Genomic DNA, 25,930 nt, shown 5'->3' on the forward strand with positions numbered 1-25,930 from the left:
TGACAGGTAATTTTTATTCCTGTCTCGTGCCGAATTTCATTCTGAATGTTAACGTACGTGCGCCATCTAGTGGAGGTGCTTTCTAGTGGAGGTAATTATTTTGGAAAGAGAATAAATAAATAAATAAAAGACAATGGACACAAAAGTAAAACATGTTGTTAAATGAGAATTAATTTGAGAATTATTTTGGACTAAAGATATGAGTTCACAAAAATAACATGTTATTTTAATAATAATTTTAATAATAGCATCATAATAACACTATAAAAATATGGACCTAAATAAAATACAGAAACAAAAAGCGAGGAAGAAAGACAAAGAAAAAATCTCATTGTGTATACCAATACATTATATAGAAATGTTAAAGTAAAGCTTGTGGGTAATGGGCACAGTACTTTGCTTACCATTTGTATACCTCTTTTGTCATCTATTTCTATTTTTCTCACCTCTCTTGTTCATTGTGGTCGTTCCTTCTCATCCTGTGTGGTGAGCAAGTCATGTGACACAACTGCCTCTTTTCTCTCTCTCTCTCTCTCTCTCTCTCACACACACACTCACTCTTTCTCTCTCACTTTAACAACACTCTCACTGTACTTAAAAATAAACATACATAAAAAGCACATGCACATAGATACAGGATACATAGATACAAATGTAGATCTTTACAATTTGTGTTGAAGAGGGAAACATTCTACAGATAGTTTTAAACAACATGAGTTTTGTTAAAAAAACATAAAAAAAAGAGTTTCTACAGAAACTCAGTAAAACTGCAGTAACATAATATTATGATTAAAAAGTGAATCATGTTAAGAGTACCTCCACTTTTACATATCATTTTTTTGCAAGTTAAGTTAATGCATATCCTTTCAAAGCTTTTGTTTTAAAGAATTTGTTAGTTGTTTAGTTGTAGTTCAAATTATTTAAAAAATCCATAAATTGTGGCACACTGTAAAAAAAAAAAAAATTAAAGTTGTAAATAAACGATTATTGTAATATGTTTTAAAAGAAAATAACATTTCAGTTTTTCTACTTCAAAAGCTCACATTTAATTCAATGTGTTACTTTCTGTTTCTTTGTAATTGTTTGTGAAATTTACTAGCAATTTCTGATGTTATTTGGTTTCTACACTAATCATTTTTTCCAGTGCACTGCAAATTTTGAAAATCAATGTAAATTGTTAGGTTGTTTATTTGAGAGTTAGTACATCCGCTGAATATTTCACAAGAAGTTTAAAAATGAAATCTGCACACAATCACTAGCAGTTCTTTGCCTGTGACCTTTTCCGCTCTCTTTCTCTCTCACTCACACATGCATTTAAACAGGATGAGGCAGAAACACTCAAGAACAGATAGGAAGAGGTAACATTTTACATCTTGCACTTGAGCATGGAGTTTGACTACCAAAATATTAAAGGTCAGCTATCTCTCAACACCTTTTGAACTTACATAATAATTCTTTCTAAGGTAGAAATCAACTGTTTTATTACAAAAAATGAACAAACCACAACCTGATGGTTTTAAGATAAGTTGTGTTTACTTGCTTCTCCTGACGGTACACTGACGACTGAAAATGCTTTCTTTTAAAATCTTAAAATGTCCATATTTTTTTAGAATGTCAGATAGCTGTTATTTTGACACGGTTATACTTATTTAATTTATCATTTTGTGAAAGTAAATATATTTTTCATGTTTTATTTACTGTCAGAATGAAGCTATATGGTGCTCAAGCTGTGCTTATTTTGTTTTAATGTGTTAAAATAGATTATAGGCAATCTAGCATTAATATAGTATTGAGAGTTATAGATTAAAAAACAGAAATGTCCTAGACTTTGTGTAGTATAAAATGACAATAAAAATCTACATGATAATCTACTCCTTATAATTCTCAGACACATGAAGTGATTCTGACTGCATGGCTCTAACATAATCTTTCAACACAGCATTAGTGTTACACAGAGGCTTTAATATTTGTAACATTATTATTTTGTTGATTGTTTTTGGTATCTAGAATGTTCTGTGTTGCTGACGTGCTTGTGGAGAACATGACATTTCCGTTGAGGGTTATTTTGAGCCTGACTCTGGTGTGATTCTAACTGTATCTCAACTGATAAATCTTGCACACTGATGTTGTATCTGATATTTAGATTCTCACTTCTAAAAGTTAATATTAAACATCTGAAAGTATTTAAAGATAAATACATTCAAAAGGCAAATAATAGATCGAAGGTTGAGGGCATTATAAGATAATCATTTGAACAAATTAAATCACATCCATCTTTCATTTACTATTGATAAACTCTTCAATACTGTCTGCTTTAACGATCAAATTTAGGACGATTCATTTTATTTCTGTACAGATGCTGAATCTCAGCAGAAAGATGAGCGATTGAGCACTCTTCCTGTCCATTACCCGAGACCAAAACCCCGTCCATCTGTAGCTCCAGAGAATCATCCCACAACCAAGAAACCTCCTGTAAAACCCCGACGGAGCATAAAGTGTCGTCCCACAGCACAACAAGGGATAGAGCAATTAAACCAGGGACATCAGAAGGAAAATGAGGTGAATATGTCAAGTTTTAGATGTGTAACCATGACTTTAAAAGTCTTCAGAATATTGAATTCAAATAATTGTTAATTAAACTACCTTAAGCCTGTATGATAGTATGATTATACACATATACAGTATATATATATTTTATTATTATACAATATAATCGGTTGAAATACCTTCTAATGTCCACAAAGTTAAAATGTGCATACGCTACAATTTCCACAAAACAAAAACACTTCTATCAGTGGTTCACCTGTTCTACATTCTCTCTAAAGAGCCTTTTGAAGTAAAGAAATAGCAGGTTGGTCAGTTCGACCAACATCAAAGTAAAAACTGACAAAGCTTTTAATTTTCAGGCCAAATTTATTATATAAAATGTTTTTAAGTATTCTGAAATAATCCTAACTTCTGGGGGCTTTTGAAGTCATTTTCAAAATCACCTCAAGCTGATTTTAATTTGTCAAATGATCTTAAAATAGTACTTCTTTTTTTTTTTTTTTTAATACTCAAGTCTATTTCCATGTTTATGTTCATTATGAGATTTTTGTAGTTTATATTTACAAGGTAGCCTACTAGTATAACCATGAAAACATTTTACATTGTAATATTTTAAAATGTACTTAAATTATATCTAAATGACATCCTACTTGGATTCTGTATGTTAAAGATGACAGTGAAGCGAATAGATCCTGCTCTGGTTTTGGGGCCCGTGAGGCCCCTGGAGGCTCTGACTCCATCTCTGCGCGCTCACACTCTGCTGTGGTTTGAAAGAACGCAGCTGCCTCGGCTGCACAGGCCCGGACAGCCTCTCCCCTGCTGGCTCCATGGTTTTGCTACACGCAGGTTACAGCCACATCTAAATATTCTTCCAAAAACATATCAGAAAAAACAGGTGCACAAGCAAAGCTGCACAAATGCAGATGTGAAACAGTGTCAAATACATATATTTGGTTTCCATTTTCACACAACCTGTCTTTCTCACTCTCTCAGGGAAGCGGAACAGCTGCTGCAGGATAAGCCACAAGGCAGTTTCCTGTTGAGGCTCAGCGAGTCAAAGATCGGCTTTGTGCTGTCTTACAGGTACTTTATTTTGAACACACATACACACACACACCCACAAAATTATTAAAGTGACATTCTTATGTTCATACTAAAAATGATAACGTTAAAGATAACTAGGACAATTAGTGTCCACACCAATTCAAGATAATGTTCTGTTTATGATGCGTGAAGTGTGTGCTGCAGTTTTGTCACCTGCCACTTTAAATGCTTGAGCTCTTTAAAGGGATACCCGACCCCAAAATGAAAATTTTGTCATTAATCATTTACCCCCATGTCATTCCAAACCCGTAAAAGCTCGATGAATGGAGCTTTTACGGCTTTGGAATGGCATGGGGGTAAGTGATTAATGACAAAATTTTCATTTTTGGGGTCGAGTATCCCTTTAAGGTGGATTCAAAACATATTGTTCTGCATTACTGTTATCTTCCCTATTCTCATATTTTAAAACTTTTTAAAACTGTATAAAAATGTGTTGTTACAGGTATCATCCTTGGTGTAAATGGGCCTTAAAAATGTGATTGTGTTGGATTAAAAAATTGTTCAGTATACAAAAATTTAATAAGCAAAATCGACCAGTGTGCGACATACAGTAGTGATGTTTTGTTTATGAATGTATCAGAGTTCATACAAATTGGTTGTGTGATTGATTCAATAAAACAGTCTTTTTTTTCCTGATCGAGTCAGTGTTTAAACAAATCAGTAAAGTAAATGATTTAAATAACTCAAAGACAGACACATCTCTTAACCTAGTGGCATGCCAATGTAAGCTGTAGGAAGAGTCACCTTCATCACACAGATGGAGAGTCAAAAATGTGACCGACAGACAGCCTGTTAATTGTTGTGTACAACAAAATATCAAATCAAGTGTCATCTGCACACAAACAATGTTGGGCCTTTTCTCAAAAATAACTTCCATTTAATGAGCCATTTTTGCAATTGCAGTACTTTTTGGAAAACTTTACTTGTTTTATCCCAAATACTAGTATATCTTATAGAAGTAAGATGTTTTGTAATGTAATGTAATGGCATTTAATTTATGCAGTGTGTTCAGCTACATTTTGGTGTCATTGCACATATTTTCAAAATCCGTAATCTCACTCACTAAATAACAAATTCATTAAAAATCCTAGAGGAGAAGACCGGTGTCGTCATTTCATAATTGAAGAGGAGGATTGTGGATCACCTGGTAGTGTATATCTAATTGCTGGAGAACACAGCCGTCATGGAAGCCTGGACGACCTAATCAGCTACTACACCCATAATCCTGTGGGGCCCTTTAATGAGATGTTGACTGTGCCTTGCATGCAGGTACACAAACATTTTTCCCCTAGCAAATCTTTATGATTTTTAATACAGAAAGGGAGATATTATATCTCACTTTATATCATATCTTTTTTTCTTGTTATCTAGCCTGATGAGGGGTTTGCAGAAATTAATTCGTGGAGGGTAAAGAACGGGGAAGAAGAGAGAAATGGAGCAGCAATAGATGAAGAGGAGCAGACAAAACTGCCCATGGCTATAGGTCCAGCTGTTCTGAACTCATTACCCACAAACCCCTCCAAACAGACCACTTCTGCTACAGAAGAGTCTGTGCAGTATGCAGCTGTGAGAAAGCCATTTAAAAAGACTCACTCACTGCCAGAAAGCAAGTATGGAACTGAAACAGCGCCTCCTGGGTTAGAAGTAAGTAAATTACAGATAATGAAAGCAAAAAGCAAAATCAATTTTATTTTCTCTGACATTTCTTGTATTAAACTTTGAGGGATAATGAAACTGATTAAAAATCAAGCCTTATTTCAAAGTCATATCTGTGGACAAGAATATCATCTTTGTTTTTAATTGAACACAAAATGATTCGTTTGAATCGATTAATTTGAGTGAATCAAAAACAAGGCGGCTAATCCGAATCCCTAAGCAACTGATTCTTTTAATTAATACTTCTAAAGGGAAGTTATCTAATGCCAAAAACAGCTCACATTTACTAGATAACATCATTTCTAGACAAAGCTCCTACTGCCTTGTGCCATCAAATCAAACTACACAAAGTTTATCCCTACGAAAATTAACCATGGTTTTACTACAAACCAAAAAATATGGTAACAATAGTTAAACCAGGGTAACCACAATTAAACCATGGTTTTGCTACACTAACAATAGTTTAACCATGGTAGTAAAACTGTGGTTATGCAAATGGTAAAAAAAAAAAAAAATTGTGTAGGGTTAATTTTCGTAAGGGTAAAGTTAGTAAAGACTTTTTTATTTAAGTGTTTAATGCCATATTATAAATATTATACACTAACAGGACATACTTCTTTAATACTACTTTTCCTCCCTCTAGTATGGCAGTTCTGAGGTTGCTGAAAGACCCTCAAATCTTAATCTACCAGGGGATCAAGCTTCTCCTGTGGATGTCCCGTATGCTCGAGTTAACAAACCCCCCAGAGCAGTATCAGAAAATACCCCCAATTTCAGTGCCCACCCTGACCTCCAGGGAGTGACAGCAGCCGTTACCACTCCATCCATCCCAGACTTTAATACAACAGCAGACCCAAAATACTGGAAAATGGAGCCCTTGCACACTTATGAAGAAACTCCACACATACGCAGTCATCCAGAAGAGATTGACTGCTATGCCGTGGGGTGGAGGAGACAGGCGGCAGCAGCGGAGGAAGGTTAGAAATGAGGAAAACAAGCATCAAACTCGCTAAGGATTTACTAGTTTTTAACGTTTCCTGTCTGGAGTTAAAATATAAGAATGATTTAAATTGGTTTAAAAAGAACCATGCATTTAACAGGGTCACTAAAATAATATATAGTATATAAAACATATACATGCTTATTTGGTACATTATTTGTTGTTTTGACCTTTTCTTCAGTGAACCTTCCAAAGAATCATCTGTATTCTGAGGTGAACATCAAGGGTGCCCAAGAAGCCTATGCTGTACCAAGACCTGTGCCTAGTCTTCCTCTTAGACCACCCCCAAGATCTGCTCATGGTCCTTTACGACCAGAGCTCACTGGGCAGGTAAATATCCATGAGAAGATTTTATGAGTGATATTCTGTGTAGTACATGGTGCTCAGCCTGTTATAAAAATGCTACATTTTATGATTTTTCCCTCGAGTTTTGGTGTGTCCCCAATGATGACTCAACCTCAACACTCTGGTTTTCATCATTCAGAGCAGCCCAATCTGAATGCTTCCTCCAGCTCCATTTATGAGCAAATTCCAGAAAGACCAACCAGCTCTAGAGCGTGTCTTCCCCCACCAAAACCCAAACGCTGACCTCACGATATAGAGCTCCGAATTCACCAAAAAAGTATTTCCTTTATAAACACTCTGTATAAGTTTAAAAACAGCATAGTAATAAATATTAGGATGATACATATATGTACTATAACATAACATTGCATACATTATATAACCTGTATATACATTTATAAGGCTTGTTAATAGTGACCTCCCCATGGAGGTTGTAGGCATGTTTATCTGTTTATCATTTAAATTTAATCTGGATTTTATTTTTCAATTTGTAATTGCACAGCAAATAATTTCATAATTAAATAACCACTTATAATTAAATATATTTATTTAGCTTAAAAGCCACTGATTTTGTTTGTTTCAGTAAATTGATAGCTTCAAACAACGTTTGATAGACCATAATAGAACTAGTTTTTTTTTTATTGCATTACTTAGCTGATAGAAAGATGATATTACCATAAAGGACTAAGAATGCACTAATCACTACATGAGAAGAACATCACAGAACAAGAAAGCAGACACACAATGAGAGGATCTCTATAAATCCCTCTTTTATTTCCACAAACAAGCCCCGCACTGATCATGAAGGACTGTACAGTTCTGTTTAGCATTTGACAAGCATTGCAAAAATAAAAAATAAAACAAATAAAATGGTGCACCTGAAGCCACCCTGGAAATGCCACTTTAATGTCAGAAGCAGTTGGTGATCCTCCTACTTGATGCTTATTGAAGACCAAACTCACTTAAAAGATTAATTCACTGACCATTTACCCCAATATGGGTAATTTATTCAAAAACAAAATTCTCAACTCCCACCAACCATAATGCACTTCCATTCCCACAATGATCCCTGATCTGTTTTTATCCTGTATTAGATAACTCAGTTCTTTTTGCTCTTCTGTGAGTCGTACTTCCTCTTGCTGGTGTACCACAAGAGCAGAGGGATGCCAATGGAGGGAAGGGTCATGACACCAAAAGCTGCCCAGTCCAACTTTTAAATGGAAAAACAGAGATTAGATTTAAATATAACTGCACAGGCTATGATACATTAAAGAGCATTTTACACCATTTTCCATATTAAAGCACTTACATAATGTGGAGAAAAGCGTCTGTCAAACTCTCTTTGGGCCAGGATGCCTCCCTGACCTGGAGCACTTGTGTAACCAACCTTTGAGATGCAAAGAACAAGAAAAGGCTTAGCTAACAGCCAATAACTACATTTACATATATTGCAATAATAAAACATTGTGCAAAATTTAATATATAAGGGCTAAACGATGCACAGAAAAAAAAAAAAAAAAAAAGTTCCTTATACTGACTATGTACATGAAAGATATCGCAGGACTCCACTTACCACAACCTGTCCACCCTCCTGAGCCAGATAACTAACAGAAGCAGAGGTGAAGTTGAAGTATCCAGCTTTCAGAGGCCGCAGAACAACTGTGTGAGAAACATTACTAGCACTGAAGAGAGGAAGAGTTAAGGAACATAATCTACTGAAGAACAAAGTAAATAAAGCATGCTGACTGTCTGATACAGTACTGATGATGTTAAGTGCTATCAGTAAAGACAAAAGTGATTGATTTAAGATTAAACAGGATTACACAGTTTAAACAAGGATGCGAATCCACAGTGGACTTAGAATGCCCCTAAACAATGTAAAAACACACACACATATACACATATATATGTGTGTATGTTGCCTGTATCTGGGACAACTATTGCTTAATGAATGAGGATACGGAGCAATACGATCCCATTTCACATTGAGCATTCCAGAGACAATGCCGAAATCTTCAGGGGGGAACGAGTCATCGGACAGCTCAACCTCTAGCGCAGCACTGGAAAGTGGCAAAAAGGAGGAAAAACGTTAAACAATAATAAACTAGATTAGAAAGGCTCCCATCAGCTACTTAATGTATATGAGGTTTAAACATAACACAAAGCCCTTTATCAGTCCTTAAACTTATTTGGTTAAATTCAGAGAGAACAATACCTGGTGCCCACATTGTAGATGTTGTACTGCAGGGTAAGGTCTCGTCCCTCTACAGCATATCGGTTAAGCAGGGACTTCGAGGCCAACAGACGAGCCCCTTCTTCTCCTGCCACCAGACCCACCACAGCAACCAGAGCAAATATACAGAGCAGCCTCATCTGTGGGATGAAATGCCGTTTTTAATGAATATAATGAATCTCAACTTGTTAGGAAAAATGAAACCACTACAAAAACGTTATCTCCAGTGCTGGAAAACACAAGCGTATGATCTGGTGGATACACATTTGAAGCCACTTGATTTAAAAATAAAAAAATTCAGCAATGAATGAATGAGTCCATTTTCCAATAAAAGGCTCGTGTTTACAGTTTACAGTTCTATAATGCACCTTTTAAAATACACATTTACTTAATGTAAAATTACGACTCTCGATATACTTCAAAAGGTTGATTTTGTTTGCTTACGTGTACAACACAAGAACATAATTTCAGCGTAATTTTTTTCCAGAGCATAATTAACTATATTTAATGCAGTATACTAAAACATGCATTGAAAGACTAATATCAATTAATCTAGTATCTATAAAGTAATGTTAAATGCGACAAACTACGATCACATTTCACGTTCATTTTAGATTATACAAAGTCGACGGTTTACGTATACACAAACACATACAAACCTCATGTTTAAATGCGTCATTCTCACCATACTTTCAATAAAATATATACATATATATATTTAGCAGGCACTTTACCTTCGTCCGTCGGCTTGAACCTCAAAATTAGGAAGCCAGTTGATCACACGAGCAGATGATTTTAGTGTTCCGCTAGCATGACGTGTCCACTGTGTGAACGGAAACACTCTAAACCCCACAGCGCCACCTACTGCTTCGGATGATAACTTCTTAGAAGGCAACGAAGACTGTTATTGACACTTAAAGGTGCTGTATGTAAGATTTTGACTTCAATGAAGACCTTGGCTTTTTGTCCAAATCCTGACCAATGCAATCCATTTTTAACTTATTAACGCTTGCAGTTGATCTCAATTTGTGGGCTTCTGCTTGTCCAGGACTTCCCACAGGTTCTCTGTGGGATTGGGAGTTGCCTGGCTACGGATTTCAATATGATCTCTGAAGCACTTATTATCACTCTTGCCCAGGGGGCAAGGAAGTCGACCGGAAGTTGAAGTCGGCCGCGTGCCGCCATCTTGTAGCAGAACTTCACTTGCGTTAGCATCCCATTGACTCCCATTCATTTTGGCGTCACTTTGACAGCGAATAACTTTACATCTGAGGCGTTTAAAGACTCCATTTGTCCATTATTTATTTCTAAAGATACACGACAAATGTATAAAGGGCTCCATTACCTTCTATGTTACATTATGGCCCCGTAGAAACAGTTTTTGTAAAAATAGGCTAACGATTGCGTCATAACCACTCGACTCTCTGTCGCACAGTAGAGAGAATTACCGTACAGACAGGAGGAGAAGCTCGCAGGCAATCGGGGAGACGTCAAGAGATATGGCGTACTGGCGTTACATTTTAAAATACTATACAAAATAATTAATCAGAATACTTACTCCTGCTCACTCACGCCAAAGAACTCCCCGCTCAAGCTCGCCGTCTCTGCAAGATTAACGATGGCATTTTGCACGCACAGCTACTAGAAGATTTACAACTGTCAGGCAGCTTGCTGACGTCATCAAGCTTAGTTTGAGTCTGCGCGTCAGAAACGGAAGTGCTAAAAATCGCTAAAAATGGGCTTCACTTGTCTCAATTGAGTTCCAATGGGGTCGCTGTGTCCATTTCTTTTATTGTCTATGCTCTTGCCTTCTTGTGACATGGTGCTCCATCATGCTAGAAAAAGCACAGATCATCACCAAATTGTTCCCGGATCTTTGGGAGAAGGTGTCTTGCAAGACATTTTCATACCATTTTTTTTCATGGCAGTGTTTTTGGGGGTAACCCACTTTCACTGTAAAAAAATGCTGAGTTCAGCCTGTTGGGTCATTTTATTGGGTTTAATATTTTAATATATTAATACCCAGGTGCTGGGTATTTTATAATTTTTTAACCCATAGTTTTTCTGTAGTCTACCTCAGCTGCTGGGTCATTTCACTGTCATTACAGTGTAACCAATGTTGGGTAATCTGTGCGTTTGCATTTGGAGCGGCCCAAAGCATAAGCGAACTATGCAGCTGCTTAGGGCCCCCGTGGCCCCAAGAGTCAGACTTAAGAGTTTGTATCTGGCAAGTCTGATTTTATTCTCACAGTTGCGAGTTTAAATCCTGCAATTCTGAGATATAAACTCACAGATGCGAGATAAAAAAACGTGCAATTACCTTTTTTTTGTTCTTCATTAAACTGTGGAAACGGGCTTTCATAACAACCCTATTTAAATGGACTGAATCTGAAACTGTGATGATAGTGATAACCATAGCTATGGATGGGACAAAACGTGATACAGTAAAGCAAAATAGATCTGTGCATTAAGTCATGGATTGTAAACGCAAACTAGATCTGCCACTTATTATGTAGTGTGTAATGTTACTTTTTATGGGAAGATTGCACTTCTTGTATTGAATATTAGTAATTAATTAACAGTTAAACAGGCCTAATTGTATTACTTTTTGTATCAAGTTTTACTGAGTAGAAAATACTGAGAAGTGCTGTTTATGTTTATATATTTATGCTCGAAAACAAGCAACACATTTGTTACTGCAGTTTCATGCTGTGCTCTTAAAGTACTTTTTAATTAAATTATCTTTTGAGGCTGCATTTTTGGTATTGATTTATTATTTAGTATCTAGTATTGCTTTTCTTAGATCACTCATTTAAATCAAAAATCAATATAACAAATATTTACCATAATTGTATATTAAAATTCTGTGTATAAAATGTGCCAGGACTATTTTGTTCTTTCCAAAAGAATGAACATTTAAGTATAGAGTTTTATAAACCTTCTGACCACTTTAAATAGCTGGTACAGTAAATCTTTCTGATTACACTTCAGTCTCCAGCAAACCGATTAGCACATTCCTGGCATCTTCTGCTACGTCATTCAGAGCACTCTTCAGCATCGTTGACACAGCCCAATAGGACATTGCTCCTGCCGCCACAGAGCCTAAAAGTGGCATAAACCTAACAACAGACTCAACAGCATCTTCTGTTATCAGACAGGATATGTCTCTTAGTATGGTTGCGATTGAACCTGTGCATATTCCTTTATACCAAGCTGACTTAATCAGACCCTCAACAGTCTCTATTCTCTTCCCATATCTTTCACAGAGCTTCTCCAAAGACTCCTTGTCAAGACCAAAGGTGTTGCAGTACTTCTCTATCTCGTGTGCTATGATGGATAAATCCACAGCAATTGAAAGACCAAGAACAGGAACAGCAGCCACACAGGCAGACAGGAAAGCAACTTTTCCGATGTCCTGCTCTAGAGCTTTCTTCTTTTTCTCATTAATCTCCAGTGTGATATTCGGCAAAGCCAACATCAGCACATGTCTCTTATGCTGTGGAAGCTCCTTCTCCATCCTCTCCTGCAGAACATTTGAATCATACTTTCCAAACTCCCATCCAGAAATCAGGAACACGGCAGGATCATCTATACCGATCTTTCTCAAACCTACAAAAATGAAAAAGTTATTTTGAATTATGTAATCATTAACAAAGGATTATTGTATTATTCATATACAAAAATGCCTATTATCATTAATTCTACAATCATGTATATTAATATCCAAATATATATCCACAATAAAGCATAATGTTAATGACAACCTCAAAAATGTAACGATAATTGTGTTTGTCAAAACATTGCAATTTCATGCTGAATGAACCAACCCTTTTCACAGTCCTCTCTGATGATATCCAGTGTCTTTTTCAGGTCAAAGTTTTTCTTTCTCTTTTCAGCCTCAATGCTCAAGTCAGTCTTGCAACGAACAAAATAAAACCTCTTCTTCATTCTCATGATCTCTGTGGCCAGCTGAGTGTGGCACTCTCTGAACCGATCTGAAGCAATGATGATGAAAAAATCATAGCGTTCAAACTGAACCAGTTTAAGGTACTCATCAGCTTTAAAGTTTGGTGTTCCAATGCCAGGAAGATCCCACACTTTCACATTTTTGTATTTTGGGTGAAGGTAAACCTCAGGCACCATAGTTGTTTCTACTGGGCCGGTTTTAGCAGAGCCCTCTTCTTCATCTCCTAAACCCCTGAATGCATTGACAAACGTGGACTTTCCAGAGCCAGACTCTCCCGTCACACCAATGTTAAGTTCTACAAGATCCTGCTGTTTGAGGTATTCTTTGATCATGCTTATCGCTGATGGGAGATCCTGAGAAGATATGGTGTCTTTAATATCCTCCAAGTCCTCCTGGGTTATTATGCAATAATCTTCAAATGTAGCCATCTAAAAAAAGAAACATCAACTGTCTTATAAAAAGGCCTTATAAATGCATTATTATTTTAGACGTTTCTTATGAATTCATAAATTATACATAGATTTTAAGTTTTGTAAAAATGATTTACCCTATCCACTTTTTATGTTTTTATATCCACTTTTTATGTCAGTTATTACTGTGGCAATATTTTAAATAGTTTGTAGTCAATGTGAAATCATAAAGACCTTTGACACTCCATGGGCACATTCAAGTTCAACGTTTTGCTACGTTTTCTGGGTTGAATGACATGCTTCCTGGAAACGGTGTGCAACGGGGTTTGAGATCTGTTTTCTCTTGTTTGGTGGGTGTGTCAAAAATGTGAGCCCAATCAGCAGAAACATGTATATAAACCACACAGTATTAAAGAGACAGCTTGCACAATGGCTCCAAGGAAAGTCATAGTAGAAGTTTCTATATGCCTAATGTTGTAAATAAGCTGACACAAACCTTGCTATGGCTGTTGTATACCACAGATGCACATACTGCTATATAAAGTGGGAACTTGTATGTAAAGGTAATAAACATCAAAATAAATTCACAAGAGCAAGTATATTGTTTGCACATGTTTATTTACATTAAAGGCAAAATAACTTAAATAATAAGAGCACAAGTATATATCTGGAACTTCTTTAAGTCTTTCTAAATATCATTTAGTAATTGCAATGTCTTCTGGTCCATATCCTTTCATTAGGAAGGTGTGCTAGACACTGATTAATGTAACATAAAAATAGAATACATATTTAATTTATATATTTTGCTTTTGTATTATGGAATGACACTTTCACAAACTTTTCTATACTCCTCTGATTATATAATGGTAAATATTACAATATCATAGCACAACAACAGTGATCAGCAATAATGATAAGTCTAATACTCACAATAAATATAATAAGGTCATATAAATCAAAACACAGTCTCGGTCTCTTTTATTCTGGGCGACAAGGGCAGTGACTGTAACATCGAGCCTATTTTGCAGTATTAAACACGTATTTATAACGATTTCATCTGAAAATACTTCAAAAAGAACACAAAGAATGTCCTTCTCAGCTGCCATAGTTGCAACTTTTGTGTCATCAGAACAGGATGTTCAACTCACCACCGTTTCCGTTTAAAAAAAACGTTTTAATGCCCCGCTGTGCCAGATATTAACCTATTTCAAAATAAATGTTTGCTATTGCGATCCTTGAATTATTCCATTTATTCTGAATAAAACCAGTGGACACATTATAATAAAACAGAAATCTTACCTTCTTCGATCCACGAGCTTTCCGAGCACGAGACGCTGGAAGAATTAATGGACCAAGAGAAGAAGCTCCGTATTTGCTTCACATATATGAAATTCACTGCTGTACGAATAGAAATTTGAAGCACATAACTAAATTATAACGTGAAACTTGATTCGTTCGGCATTTTCAAAGTTAGATTTGTCTGTTAAAAAAGAAGAAAAATTGACAAATGCATCAGTAGTTAAAGAGATTTGCTAAATACATTTACAGTCGATAATCGTATGTATTCTGTCGGCTCACACATAAGGTTTTATTTAGATCCATGTTGATATTATGAAATATTGTTTCAAGTCGATGGCTTCCAGAAAATCTGATTATTGCAGTACAACCAGAAGAGTACAAATGCATCACAATGGAGACAAGCAGCCTGAATGTTTCTTACCAAATTCTTCTGAGCAATCCACAAATCAAGAATAGCTACCCCTACAGCATATGATCTGAAATTATAATGCTGAACCGAAAAGCAGAGCGCGCTCCACCCAAGAAATGCTTTCACTTTCGCTGCCATTAATCAACAGTGATGACTCAAGAGGGACACATTTACCATAGTTCTTTTCATTTGATATCTGATCATTTACAACATTTACTAATTAAGATCAACACAACATGAACACAACCAGGAACAGCAAGTAGGCCCATGCCCTTTATTACGAGATTCGTGTTATAGTTCGAACTTCGATTCTTGAACGAATCGTTCTTTTGAGCCGGTTAGTATTATTCGTCAGAACACCTGTTCACAAAATCGAACTGAAGCGAACTTTATCCAGGTTGATGACGCAGGACGCACAGTCGAAGTAGCAGATCCGACTCAAAAAGAACCGAATGAGTCGGTTTAACTAACTGTCGAAGTTTTCCGAGGATTCTGACGAGTGAGTTGCACTACCGAGGTATAAAGTTTCTTTATAACAAACAAAACATAGGCTACTGGAGATATGCTTATGAATCGTTTTATTAAAAAACCCTAGATTTTTATTAAAACATGGAAAAAATTTCTGAGTGAATTTTATGAATGAATTTTAGCATGGTTTATTCAGCTTGTCAGGTGATAGAGACTCATGCTGGCTGCATCCGAAAAAATGTTGCTTTCGGAGGACGCATTCCAAGGTAGGAAGGCATCAAGGCACGTCCAGTGTTAGCTTCAGTTCCTGTCTCCTGAGATGCCTTCATCTGGCCGATTTTTGAAGGCAGCATAGATGTATCCTTCACTGCCTTTGATATCCCACAATCCTGTGTGTTTCATTCTGTGACAGCTAAGCTAAAATTTAAAGATGGCGTCTGAAAGTTGCAGTCGTGGTCATTCTGTGTGTAAATGTATGTTTTTGATCAACGTTTTCCACTTTTGATGTCATTTCTAGCGAGAAATTAATATTGCAGTAATGAAATATTCACTTAGTTATCACCAAAGCTTCTCTATATTTTGCTGTAGATCATTAAACTGATACTCTGCCTCAGAAGCCTGTCTGAAATCAGTTTCATGAGTTGCCTTCGTGCAAAAATGCTGCCTGCAAAGTTTTATTCCAACGCACATACCATGTAGTTTTCAAATAAGTCTGAAATACTTGATTAGTTGGATCATGTGTGTTTAATTAGAGTTGAATCTAAACTCAGTGGCTGAGGCTCACCAGGAATTGAGTTTTTCACCCTTGGATTAAATGATAGTGAACTGTAGTGCATGGATGTTAACTGTAGGGGGCTCCAAAGTCGCAAAAATACACAAAACTACATTTGTTTTAAATTTAACTTGAAATATCCCCTATATAATTTGCACCATTTAAGTTTTATTTATTTATTTATCTTGGGCTTATATGCAAAATGACCATTACAAATATTGTTTTTTACTTCCTCCATTGGCCTTAAATCAAAATTATATTGCTGTAGAGATATTGTTACATAACATTTTCACCATGTATTTGACAGCAGAAAGCACAGTTGCTAGTCATGTGTTACGAAATGTTTATAAAGATTCCAAATAAATAAACAGTGCATTTAATTTTCTACACAGTTGCTAGATACATAGTTTCCCTATACATCAAGCTTATAAATATGTAAATCAAAGTGTGCGTGGCGACGCATTGCTTCTAGAAGTCATGAATATGCCTAAACTTTCCACCAGAGGTCTCTGTCGCATTACTCTTTTTTTGTGACCGCCTGTCTAAACGGTGCTTTGACTGCATTTTGCAGTGACGTTTTAGTAGGCTCAGGTGGTGTTGCATTTACAGCAATGATGACACAATGACCTTTACTGAAAAGCTTCTGTTAAATGGAGAGTCTGAAATTAAATTAGTGTGAGGCAGGAGAAATGGGGTCAGAACCCGTGACTACCTCATTAAAAGATAACTGTGAAACAGATGTGACCGTTTTATGCCAAGATAAACATCATAGTGAGATCTAGATCTATTTGCACAACATATAGGCCTATTTGCTGTCTGCTTTATATGCTCTGGCCTCAGGAGATAATGTAGGCTACAAGTTAAAGAAACCAGATTATGTAAAAGGTTTCTAATACAACGGGGGCTGACCAGTGTGTAGGCAATACCCTCTATAGATTACATTAAATGATATGGTTAAATGGCTGTGTGAATGAAAAGGACAGTATGACACCCATTAAAACTACTTTAGACATCCAGTTTTAAATGGCTGTGTGAATGAAAAGGACAGTATGACACCCATTAAAACACTGTGACATCCAGTTCCTGGAGAATATTTAACTTATACAGACAAACACATCTTTATCTCTGTTTTGTTACCTTTCAGGAAGGAGGTTTTTCTTAACGCTGACTGAATTCCAACCATCTGTCCTGCCGTTGATAGTATGACGCATTTCACTTCAGATGACGGGAAGAACAAGGAGTGGAACGGGGAAATTATAATCAAGTGTAGTTTCATCAGCATAGTCCTTATCTGGCATTTCTGTTTACCGAACCTCTGTCGTTTTAACTGTTGTGAGTTTTATTCTGAAACCTATAGCTTTTGTTTAGGGAGTGTTAAGGGATTGTTGGGGATAGATATCTCACTAAAACAACTTTTGAAAGCTCTCTCTCATTTACACAAGCACACACATGCATCTGTACACTGTGTTCCGAGAAAGACACGTCTAGCTCTTTAGAATGTTCTGTCCTACCTCAGCACTATTTCCCAGCTACGTGTGCTGCATGACACACGTAACATCAGGACATCTTATACATCTCAGAAAGATCAGTTACATTTGCTGGAGCAGCTGCAATTAACCTACCAATACAAATGCACACAATGAATTTGCAGGTGGATAATAATAGTTTAAATATAATACACATACACACACCCAAACACACAAGCACACTGTTATTTATATATATATATATATATATATATATATACACACACACACACACACACACACACACACTTATATATGTGTGTGTGTATATATATATATATATATATATATATATATATATAATGTATGTATGTATGTATATTATCATATAGATTTGCAGCATTTTTTTTTTTAAATGAAATGTATTGTTAGTCAGATATATGTCTTATATAACTTTGTGTTGTTAATGTGTGCTCATTGAATGATGTGGCATACAGGATGTGTCAGAGTTGGTCAGCACACCAGGCCAAAGGATCAGGCACAACAAGAGTTGGTGGTGAAGAACAAGGAAATAACAGGTGATAACCTTCTATCCTGTGCTTATGTGAATGACGTGAGAGAGTTCATGCAAAGTCACACTTATTCACTTGCCGATAACCTCTGAGTGAGCTGTGGGGAAGGAACGGGAAACTTCTTGTGTGAAATCACCAGCTGAAGAGTTTCTGGACGTATGACATTTGTTTGTGGCAGATATGTACAAATCAGACATCTAGGTCACACAATTTATAAACAAATTTTCTCAAACTAGAGATTTACTTGATGAATGGACAGAATGTGATATTAGCCATTAGTTTCAGTTGGTTAAAATAGTCATTTTGTATTTTTTGGTGAATTTATGGGAAGTGATTTTCTTCTCAAACCTTCTGATTGTTGCTGTTTAGCAAGTGCACTGCAACAACTGTTTAATTTTTTATAAGAATAATCATTTGTAGTATTTATTATAAATATTAGTATTATTTATTGCTTGGAGAAAAATACTAAATGTTCACACTTGGTCTGTCTATAATTGCATCTAATGAATTAATTTTAGTAATAATATTAAAAATAATCATCCATCCATTTGCCAAATCACTTGTCCTACAAAGGATGCTGGAGACTATCTCTGGCAAACAAACAAATAAATAAAACGTATATATGATTTATAAATAAAAATATTCATAATGACATTTCTAGGAGTATCTAGATGATGCAAAAATGAAATATGCTTACAAAGTTTATGAGAAGTTATATATGTCCAGTGATAAATATGATTACTTGGCTTGGATTAAACATATAAAATAACAGCCAGAACTCCAACAAAGCTTACCATAAACCCTCATTGTGAAACTTCAAAGATGGATAACATGTCACCAGCGAAAAATTAGTCTTGGAGACCGTAATACATGGAGGAATTTCCTTTTGGGTGAAAATTAAATTCCTGTACTGATTATTGCACAAGTCTCTCTTTTTTATGGCATCTTTTTCAGCAGAGTTGTGAAATGACTTGCAGGTGCAAGAGAAAGTGCATTGTTATTTTACAGTCCTGTCAGAAAAACAGTGATGGTGTTCTTGTGTTTCTTAGTACTCTATTCTTAAAGGCCCAGTTTAGCCAGATGGCAGGCAGGGTGGTGCAGTGTCTCCCTTTCACAAGCCAAGTCAAACACTGGCCTCGGACGTTTAGCTCTCCATTTCTGCAGGCCTCACGCCCCGAGCACGAGAACAATGTGGGTTTGAAGCCTCCTGAGTTTCTCTCTGCCAGACACCAACAGGAATGAGAAGAATTTCAAGTTATTAGAGAGTGAAAGATCATGTTCTGTGGATTAGTTGAACGGCTAAAAATACTTTGATCTCCTAACGGATTCCAAGTAGTCTTGTATCTTGGAGGAAACACCGTACAGCGCACATTTTTAAGCCCATAAACTTTAGTGGAGGGGGAAGAATTTTGGAGAGCGATCAGTCTGGAGCTGGTGGCCAGAAACCAGATAGAAACCTCTTTGTGTGTCAGCACACAGTAATATGGGATTTTAAGCTGCAGAACAGTTAGTGTTACTCACTAACTTGCATCCAAGTCCTTCTGATTACTAATGTTTAATTAAAACTTGAACATAGAGATTATATTAGGCCCTTAAAGATTCTGATTAAAAACAGTGGTACATGCTTGCATTACCTTTTGATTGTGGGCAGCATTGAATCTTTACAGCTAATCACCTTTCTGCTTAAGTTTACTGGTGCATAATTAAATGGTGCATTCAGATCACTTTGGTCAGAACAAAGATGTACCTTTTCTATGAAAAATACAGCAATATTTTTCATTACTTCTACAAAATGATAAATAAACAATGCACTTCAGGTGTGTTTTTGCTTTTTTGTTTTTATTACATATTTGAAGGACTGAATCAGTAACATGCAACTCAGATAGTTTAAAATAAAACATAATCATTTCATTAATTTCAACAAATTTACCATCAATACAGACAGTGCATCTTCTGCCATATTTTCTTACCCCCATTGAAAGGCTTGGAGGGGCCAGGACAATTATAATTATAACTCCGATTGGATTCGTCTGAAAGAAGAAAGTCACATACATCTAGGATGCTTCGAGGGTGAGTAAAACATGGACAATTTTTCATTTTTGTGTAAATTAACCCTTTAACCCCCAGGGCTGTTATTCTGGTTAGTTTACATTCCTCTGCAAGCGCAAGTGAGCACTGCGCTACAACAGCTGGTTGATCAGATCACAGACACAGAACAACAACATCTGGACTAATCATTCTCAGGACTTTAATAAAGTAAACCTCACACGTGAACTCCCAACATTAAAACAACACATTACATGCCCCACCAGAGACAAAAAATATTTTGGACCACTGCTACACCACAAGGGGGAAGTCGTGGCCTAACGGTTAGAGATTTGGACTTGCAATCCAAAGGTTGTGAGTTCGAGTCTCGGGCCGGCAGGAATTGTAGGTGGGGAGAGTGAATGTACAGCGCTCTCTCCACCTTCAATACCACGACTGAGGTGCCCTTGAGCAAGGCACCGAACCCCCAAATGCTCCCCGGGTGCCGCAGCATAAATGGCTGCCCACTGCTCTGGGTGTGTGTTCACTGCTGTGTGTGTGCACTTTGGATGGGTTAAAAGCAGAGCACGAATTCCGAGTATGGGTCACCATACTTGGCTGTATGTATGTCACGTCAGTAAATGATGCATATCGCTCCATTCCCAGAGCAGCTTAAGGAGTCTCTGATCACTGTCTGGTTCATCTTCTCCCAATATACAGGCAAAACTTAAATCTGCTAAGCCTGTAGTTAGGACTGTAGGACTGTGGCATTACAAGCTTGTTTCAGTGTGGAAAGGCCTGATAGACATTATAAACTACAAGACGCCATTCCCCAGCACTGAGGCAAATCAACAACTTGCTGAATGAGTTTTACTGTAGATTTTAAACTGCCGGTCTGACACCCCACACCCGTCCTGACCATCTCTCTATACAACATTAACACCCCCATCAACTCCCCTCCCCCACCTCCTGCACTTTGGATCAGTGAAGATGATGTCACATCTTCAGTGAAGATGATGTCACATCTTCAGGAAACAAAAGAAGAAGAAAGCACCAGGCCCAGACATGTTTCACCAGCCTGTCTAAGAAATTGTGATTTCTTGTTGGCGAATATGTTTTATAAGGTGTTAAAAATGTCACTGGAGCTGTGCGAAGTCCCAGCTTGCTTCAAATGCTCCACCATCATCCCCATTTTTAAGAAACCCCAAATCACAGGACTGAATGACTACAGACCTGTTGCCTTAACATCTGTGGTCATTAAGTCCTTTGAGAAACTGGTGTTGGCTTATTTGAAGGACCTCACTGGACCCCTTGTAGTTTGATTACAGAGCAAACAGGTCAGTGGATGATGCAGACAACATGGGACTACACTTCACCCTGCAGCATCTGGACAAACCAGGGACTTATGTGAGGATCCTGTTTGTGGACTTCAGTTTGGCCTTAAACACCATCATCCTAACACTCCTTCAGACCAAACTAACCTAGATCTCTGTTCCTAGCTCCATCTGTCAGTGGATCACCAGCTTTCTGACAGATAGGCAACAGCTAGTGAGACTGGGGAAACTCATGTCAAACACCCGCACCATCAGCACTGGTGCCCCTCAGGGATGCTTTCTCTCCCCACTGCTCTTCTCCCTGTACACCAACGACTGCACCTCTACTGACCTCTCTGTCTAGCTTCTGAAGTTTCCTGATGACACTACAGTCACTGACCTCATCCAGGACAGTGACGAGTCTGCTTACAGACAAGAGGTTAAGCAGCTGGATTTCTGGTGCAGTCTTAATAACCTTGGCACTCAACACACTCAAACTGTGGATATGATTTTGGACCCCCCAGCACTCCCCCCACTCACTGAACAGCACTGTGGCTGCAGTAGAGTCATTCAGGTTCTTGGGAACCACAATCCGTCAGGACCTGAAGTGGGACAATCACATTGACTCCATTGTTAAAAAGGCCCAGGTAAGGTTGTACATCATTAGCCAGCTGAGGAAGTTTAACCTGCCACAGGAGCTGCTCACACGGTTCTACTCAGCCATTATTGAGTCTGTCCTATGCACTTCAATAACTGTCTGGTTTGGCTCAGCTACAAAATCAGACATCAGAAGACTACAGAGGATGGTTTGGACTGCTGAAAGGATTATTTTTGCTCCCCTGCCCATTCTTCAAGAACTGTATATATCCAGAGTGAGGAAAGGGGCTCAGAAAATCACTCTGGATCCCTCACATCCAAGCCATTTCCTTTTTGAACTTTTGCCATTTGGTCAGCCCTACAGAGCACCAAACACAAAGACAGCCAGGCACAAGAAAAGCCTAGGGCAAGTTATTTTTCATTGGCTCAAGTTAAAAATAAAGATGTGAACTATTAACCTAAATTTTTTTTAAATGGATGAATGAAACATTTTTTTTTTCAGTGTTTGAAAGGACCAAGTATTTCAAGTACTTTTCACAAACTAGAATGAAAAGATTAGTTGAAAACCTTACTAGCAAAATTTAGCAACTACTTAATCCACAGAAGCACATTTTATCAGCATGCCAGTATTTGGCTAAAGGCTGCCCTTTGTAACAGCTGTTGCTAGTAACACATAGCAACACTCTTGGTTATGTTTCATTCCATAACATCCAAGATGCTGACACAAATCCCTCTGGGTCACCGACCACCCCAAATAACTTGAATAGCTCTGGTAATGCACAGCCCTTTGTGGCTTACCAGTCCACGTATTTGAGAAAGTTAGGGTAGTGCAAATGTTTTCTTGTCAGACCCTTAAGCATGGCTAATGTGTAATTTGTGTTTATAGGGGATGTTAAGTGTGGCTCTCATCTGCGGTAATACTGAAAGTCACTCACTAAAGGTTTTTTCTGATTGCTGCGGAAGAGAAAAAGAGAACCAGGTCCACAAAACATCTGTATCCTCCAAACATTTGTCAAAGTAACCAGTGGAATTTTTACATAACGTGGCTTCCCAGTGTAGGAAATGAGTGTGTTTATGTGGTTAAACCATTTTCAGTGGGAACTTTCACTCTTTATGTTTCAGATGAGTAAAACCACATTTTATTTTCAATCCAATACCAAGACCAGTTATTTCTTAGATCGATACCACTGATAATACTATTCAATTAACTATTTTCTGTGATCTCCAAAGACAAAATGGATACTGCCATTTTAGCACTGAAAAGCCATTTTTATGACAAACATAGACGATCAGACTCATTTTTTTTCCCCCCAAAAAAAGTAAAAAATAATTTTAAAATGAAACAGTTTACTGACCTATTAGACAAAATCAAAAGAAAATCTAAAAAAGTTTGCATATATGTTTTATGTTTGTATAATGTTTACAGCCATCTGTCAGGATTTTATGCCCTGTTGAAAAAAAACAGGAATGGTATGTTTCAAAGCATGGCTGCTAGATTGAGCTGGTTTAAGCTGGTCATGTGCTGGTCCTAAGATGGTCCTGAACAGGAGCTAGTTGCTTAGGAACAGCTTAGGACCACACCAGCACATGACCAGTTTAAACCAGCTAATGACCAGCTTAAGACCAACTTAAACCAACTTAAACCACCACAGACCAGCAGCCATGGTTCAAAACATACCTTACCAGCATATGCTGTTTTTTTTTAACATGGACAGTATGATATAGACATGAAATGGTGTTCATACTTGAAAAGAAAAAAAAAACACCTTCCTTTTATTCAGAGGTCCAAAACTCAGCAAAAATGTGCTATTTGGTGCTGTTAGTTATAGGACCAAAACCTAAGATGAAACTCTGATTGCTTGTAATTTTATAACAGTATGACAGACTAATAATAAAGTTAATCTAAGTTGCTTCAGTCCAGAAAATGTTCATTTTGAAATACTAATAACAATATAAAAATAAATAAATAATAATAAATAATCAATACTCCATGAAAACATCTTCAAATATCTTGTCTATATGAGGCTTCACCAGGCAGAAGAGATGCTGTCTCCATCAGAATTGTGCAATCTCAGTGTTGAGTATCAGTCCCATAGGACCATCTTATAACCGCTTCTCCTGGAATTCCAGAGGCGTGTCCCACCAGGTTTGGCCGAGGGCCACGTTTCATGAGATGGTTATGTAATCCCAAGCAAACCCTCCTGCTCTGATCCTGTCAACACCCAGTGTCCATCGCTCCTGGAACTGATTTTCTGGTCTCCGCTGTGTGACACTTCAGCTTCTGGAAGCGATGAAAGCCTCAGATGGATTCTGTACTGTACAGCAATTTCAGAGAGATGGCAGATGTTTAGAAGATGTAACCTGATTACCAGACAATATGATAAATCATCAGATGTAATGTAGGTCTCATGTGCTGTAATACATGGACAGAAGGTAGGCTACCCGTGGTGGAATGTAATGGGAATTTCAGTTCAAAGAGAGGAGAATATGAGGCCATATCACTTACACACAGAATGTGTCCTTCACAGTGTTGTGGTTCACCTTACATTATTGTAGACCTTCATCAGATTAGACACTGAATTTAACACGTAGGCTGCGAGGGATAGGGTTATAGTCTTTGTAATGGCATGCACTGAAGGTCAGAGATCACATAGTTTTCTTCAACTCACAACTTTCAAAACTGTTTTATGGAGTTTTTGTCTATTGAAAGTTTTTCAGCTGAACATGGCAATGTTATTAGCAGTACAATCCACCGAACACACTGTACTTCTATCCTCACAGCCTCATTTCCATCCTGACTGAGATCTATTGGCTAGAAGGAGAAAATATGGTTATGCATTTCATTCATTTTTTTTTATAAAATACTGCACATTTTCATATAGTTAATATTAAAACTCACTGTTAGTTGTAAGTTGTCTGATTCAAGAGAACCGACTCAGATCATTCATTTGTGAATCAAACTACACTGGATGCGCTACATGCTAGTATTTAATACATGAAAAAGAATCAGCGAATAGAGACATGTTCTAGAATTGAACTTCGGTGTATGTTTTTTAATTAACTAAAAATAATTGACTAACAAGAGTGTTTCATTTCTTCGACGGTAGTGTTTGATTCGTTAGAAAGAACCGATTCATAAGAGTCATTCGTTCAGGAATCGGACTAGATTGGTCACGTGATAATTTTAGTCGGTGTGCCCCCACTGTGCACGATGACGAATGCATGTGCGAAAACTAAAAATAATTGTTCTAATTTTATGAGTATTTAGGGAAATCCACATACCAGGAACGATATCCTTGGAATCACTTTTAGAACGGTCATTCACTTGGTCTGTTCGCTGTGGGGTCCCCTCAAGTGCGGGGCCTGGTGGGGCCACACCAGTTGCACCCCACCAAGGATGGCCCTGCCTCAACGTGAATGAACTTTAAGTACTGCCTATGTTTTTAACTTTATTATATAAGGTGAAATAACTTTTTGATAGTTATCTCCTTTCTTAACACTCTGGTATTGTCTACACTTTTGTTTATGGTCAAAAGTGACAGAACACCTGAAATGTAAATATTTTTTTTTCAGTAAAAGCAATGTATTTTTGTTCAATAATATTTTTTATTTATTTTATTATTTTGTATTTTGAGAAAATTTCACGGTACTAATTAATATTTATGCAAAAAGTAAATGTATTACTTTTCAATGGCAGTATTTTATATTAAAATAGAGACAATTCCTTTTAAAAAAACTGTTTTCGAA

At 37.0% G+C, this 25,930-nt stretch overlaps 3 protein-coding genes across 4 annotated transcripts; 1 reads left to right on the forward strand and 2 right to left on the reverse strand.

Annotated features, from left to right (window-relative positions):
• The first annotated feature begins 1,269 nt into the window (after positions 1–1,269).
• On the forward strand, positions 1,270–7,527 carry si:ch73-109i22.2 (SH2 domain-containing protein 2A). The gene is made up of 9 exons (XM_019120283.2): positions 1,270–1,413; positions 2,357–2,559; positions 3,218–3,393; positions 3,541–3,630; positions 4,743–4,920; positions 5,023–5,295; positions 5,951–6,284; positions 6,489–6,637; positions 6,734–7,527. Exons 1-9 carry the CDS (start codon positions 1,386–1,388, stop codon positions 6,893–6,895), a joined length of 1,593 nt encoding a protein of 530 aa, XP_018975828.1. The 5' UTR covers positions 1,270–1,385; the 3' UTR covers positions 6,896–7,527.
• Positions 7,406–9,775, reverse strand: LOC109107021 (translocon-associated protein subunit beta-like). The gene is made up of 6 exons (XM_019120295.2): positions 9,620–9,775; positions 8,868–9,025; positions 8,614–8,712; positions 8,226–8,334; positions 7,962–8,039; positions 7,406–7,862 (listed from the first exon to the last, which is right to left on the reverse strand). The coding sequence occupies exons 2-6, from the start codon at positions 9,023–9,025 to the stop codon at positions 7,752–7,754; spliced, it is 555 nt and encodes a 184-aa protein (XP_018975840.1). The 5' UTR covers positions 9,620–9,775; the 3' UTR covers positions 7,406–7,751.
• Positions 9,776–10,921: 1,146 nt separating this feature from the next.
• LOC109079328 (interferon-inducible GTPase 5-like) lies at positions 10,922–15,144 on the reverse strand. Of its 2 annotated transcripts, none has more exons than XM_042776528.1 (4): positions 14,983–15,144; positions 14,562–14,660; positions 12,713–13,280; positions 10,922–12,494 (listed from the first exon to the last, which is right to left on the reverse strand). In XM_042776528.1, exons 3-4 carry the CDS (start codon positions 13,278–13,280, stop codon positions 11,866–11,868), a joined length of 1,197 nt encoding a protein of 398 aa, XP_042632462.1. In that variant the 5' UTR covers positions 14,562–14,660; positions 14,983–15,144; the 3' UTR covers positions 10,922–11,865. The 2 variants fall into 2 exon arrangements, with proteins under 2 accessions (XP_042632462.1, XP_042632461.1); XM_042776527.1 differs by having other exon boundaries at positions 14,562–14,742; positions 14,983–15,119.
• Positions 15,145–25,930: the final 10,786 nt, after the last annotated feature.

Source organism: Cyprinus carpio, chromosome A19 (genome assembly GCF_018340385.1).
Source record: "Cyprinus carpio isolate SPL01 chromosome A19, ASM1834038v1, whole genome shotgun sequence".
NCBI lineage: Eukaryota > Metazoa > Chordata > Actinopteri > Cypriniformes > Cyprinidae > Cyprinus > Cyprinus carpio.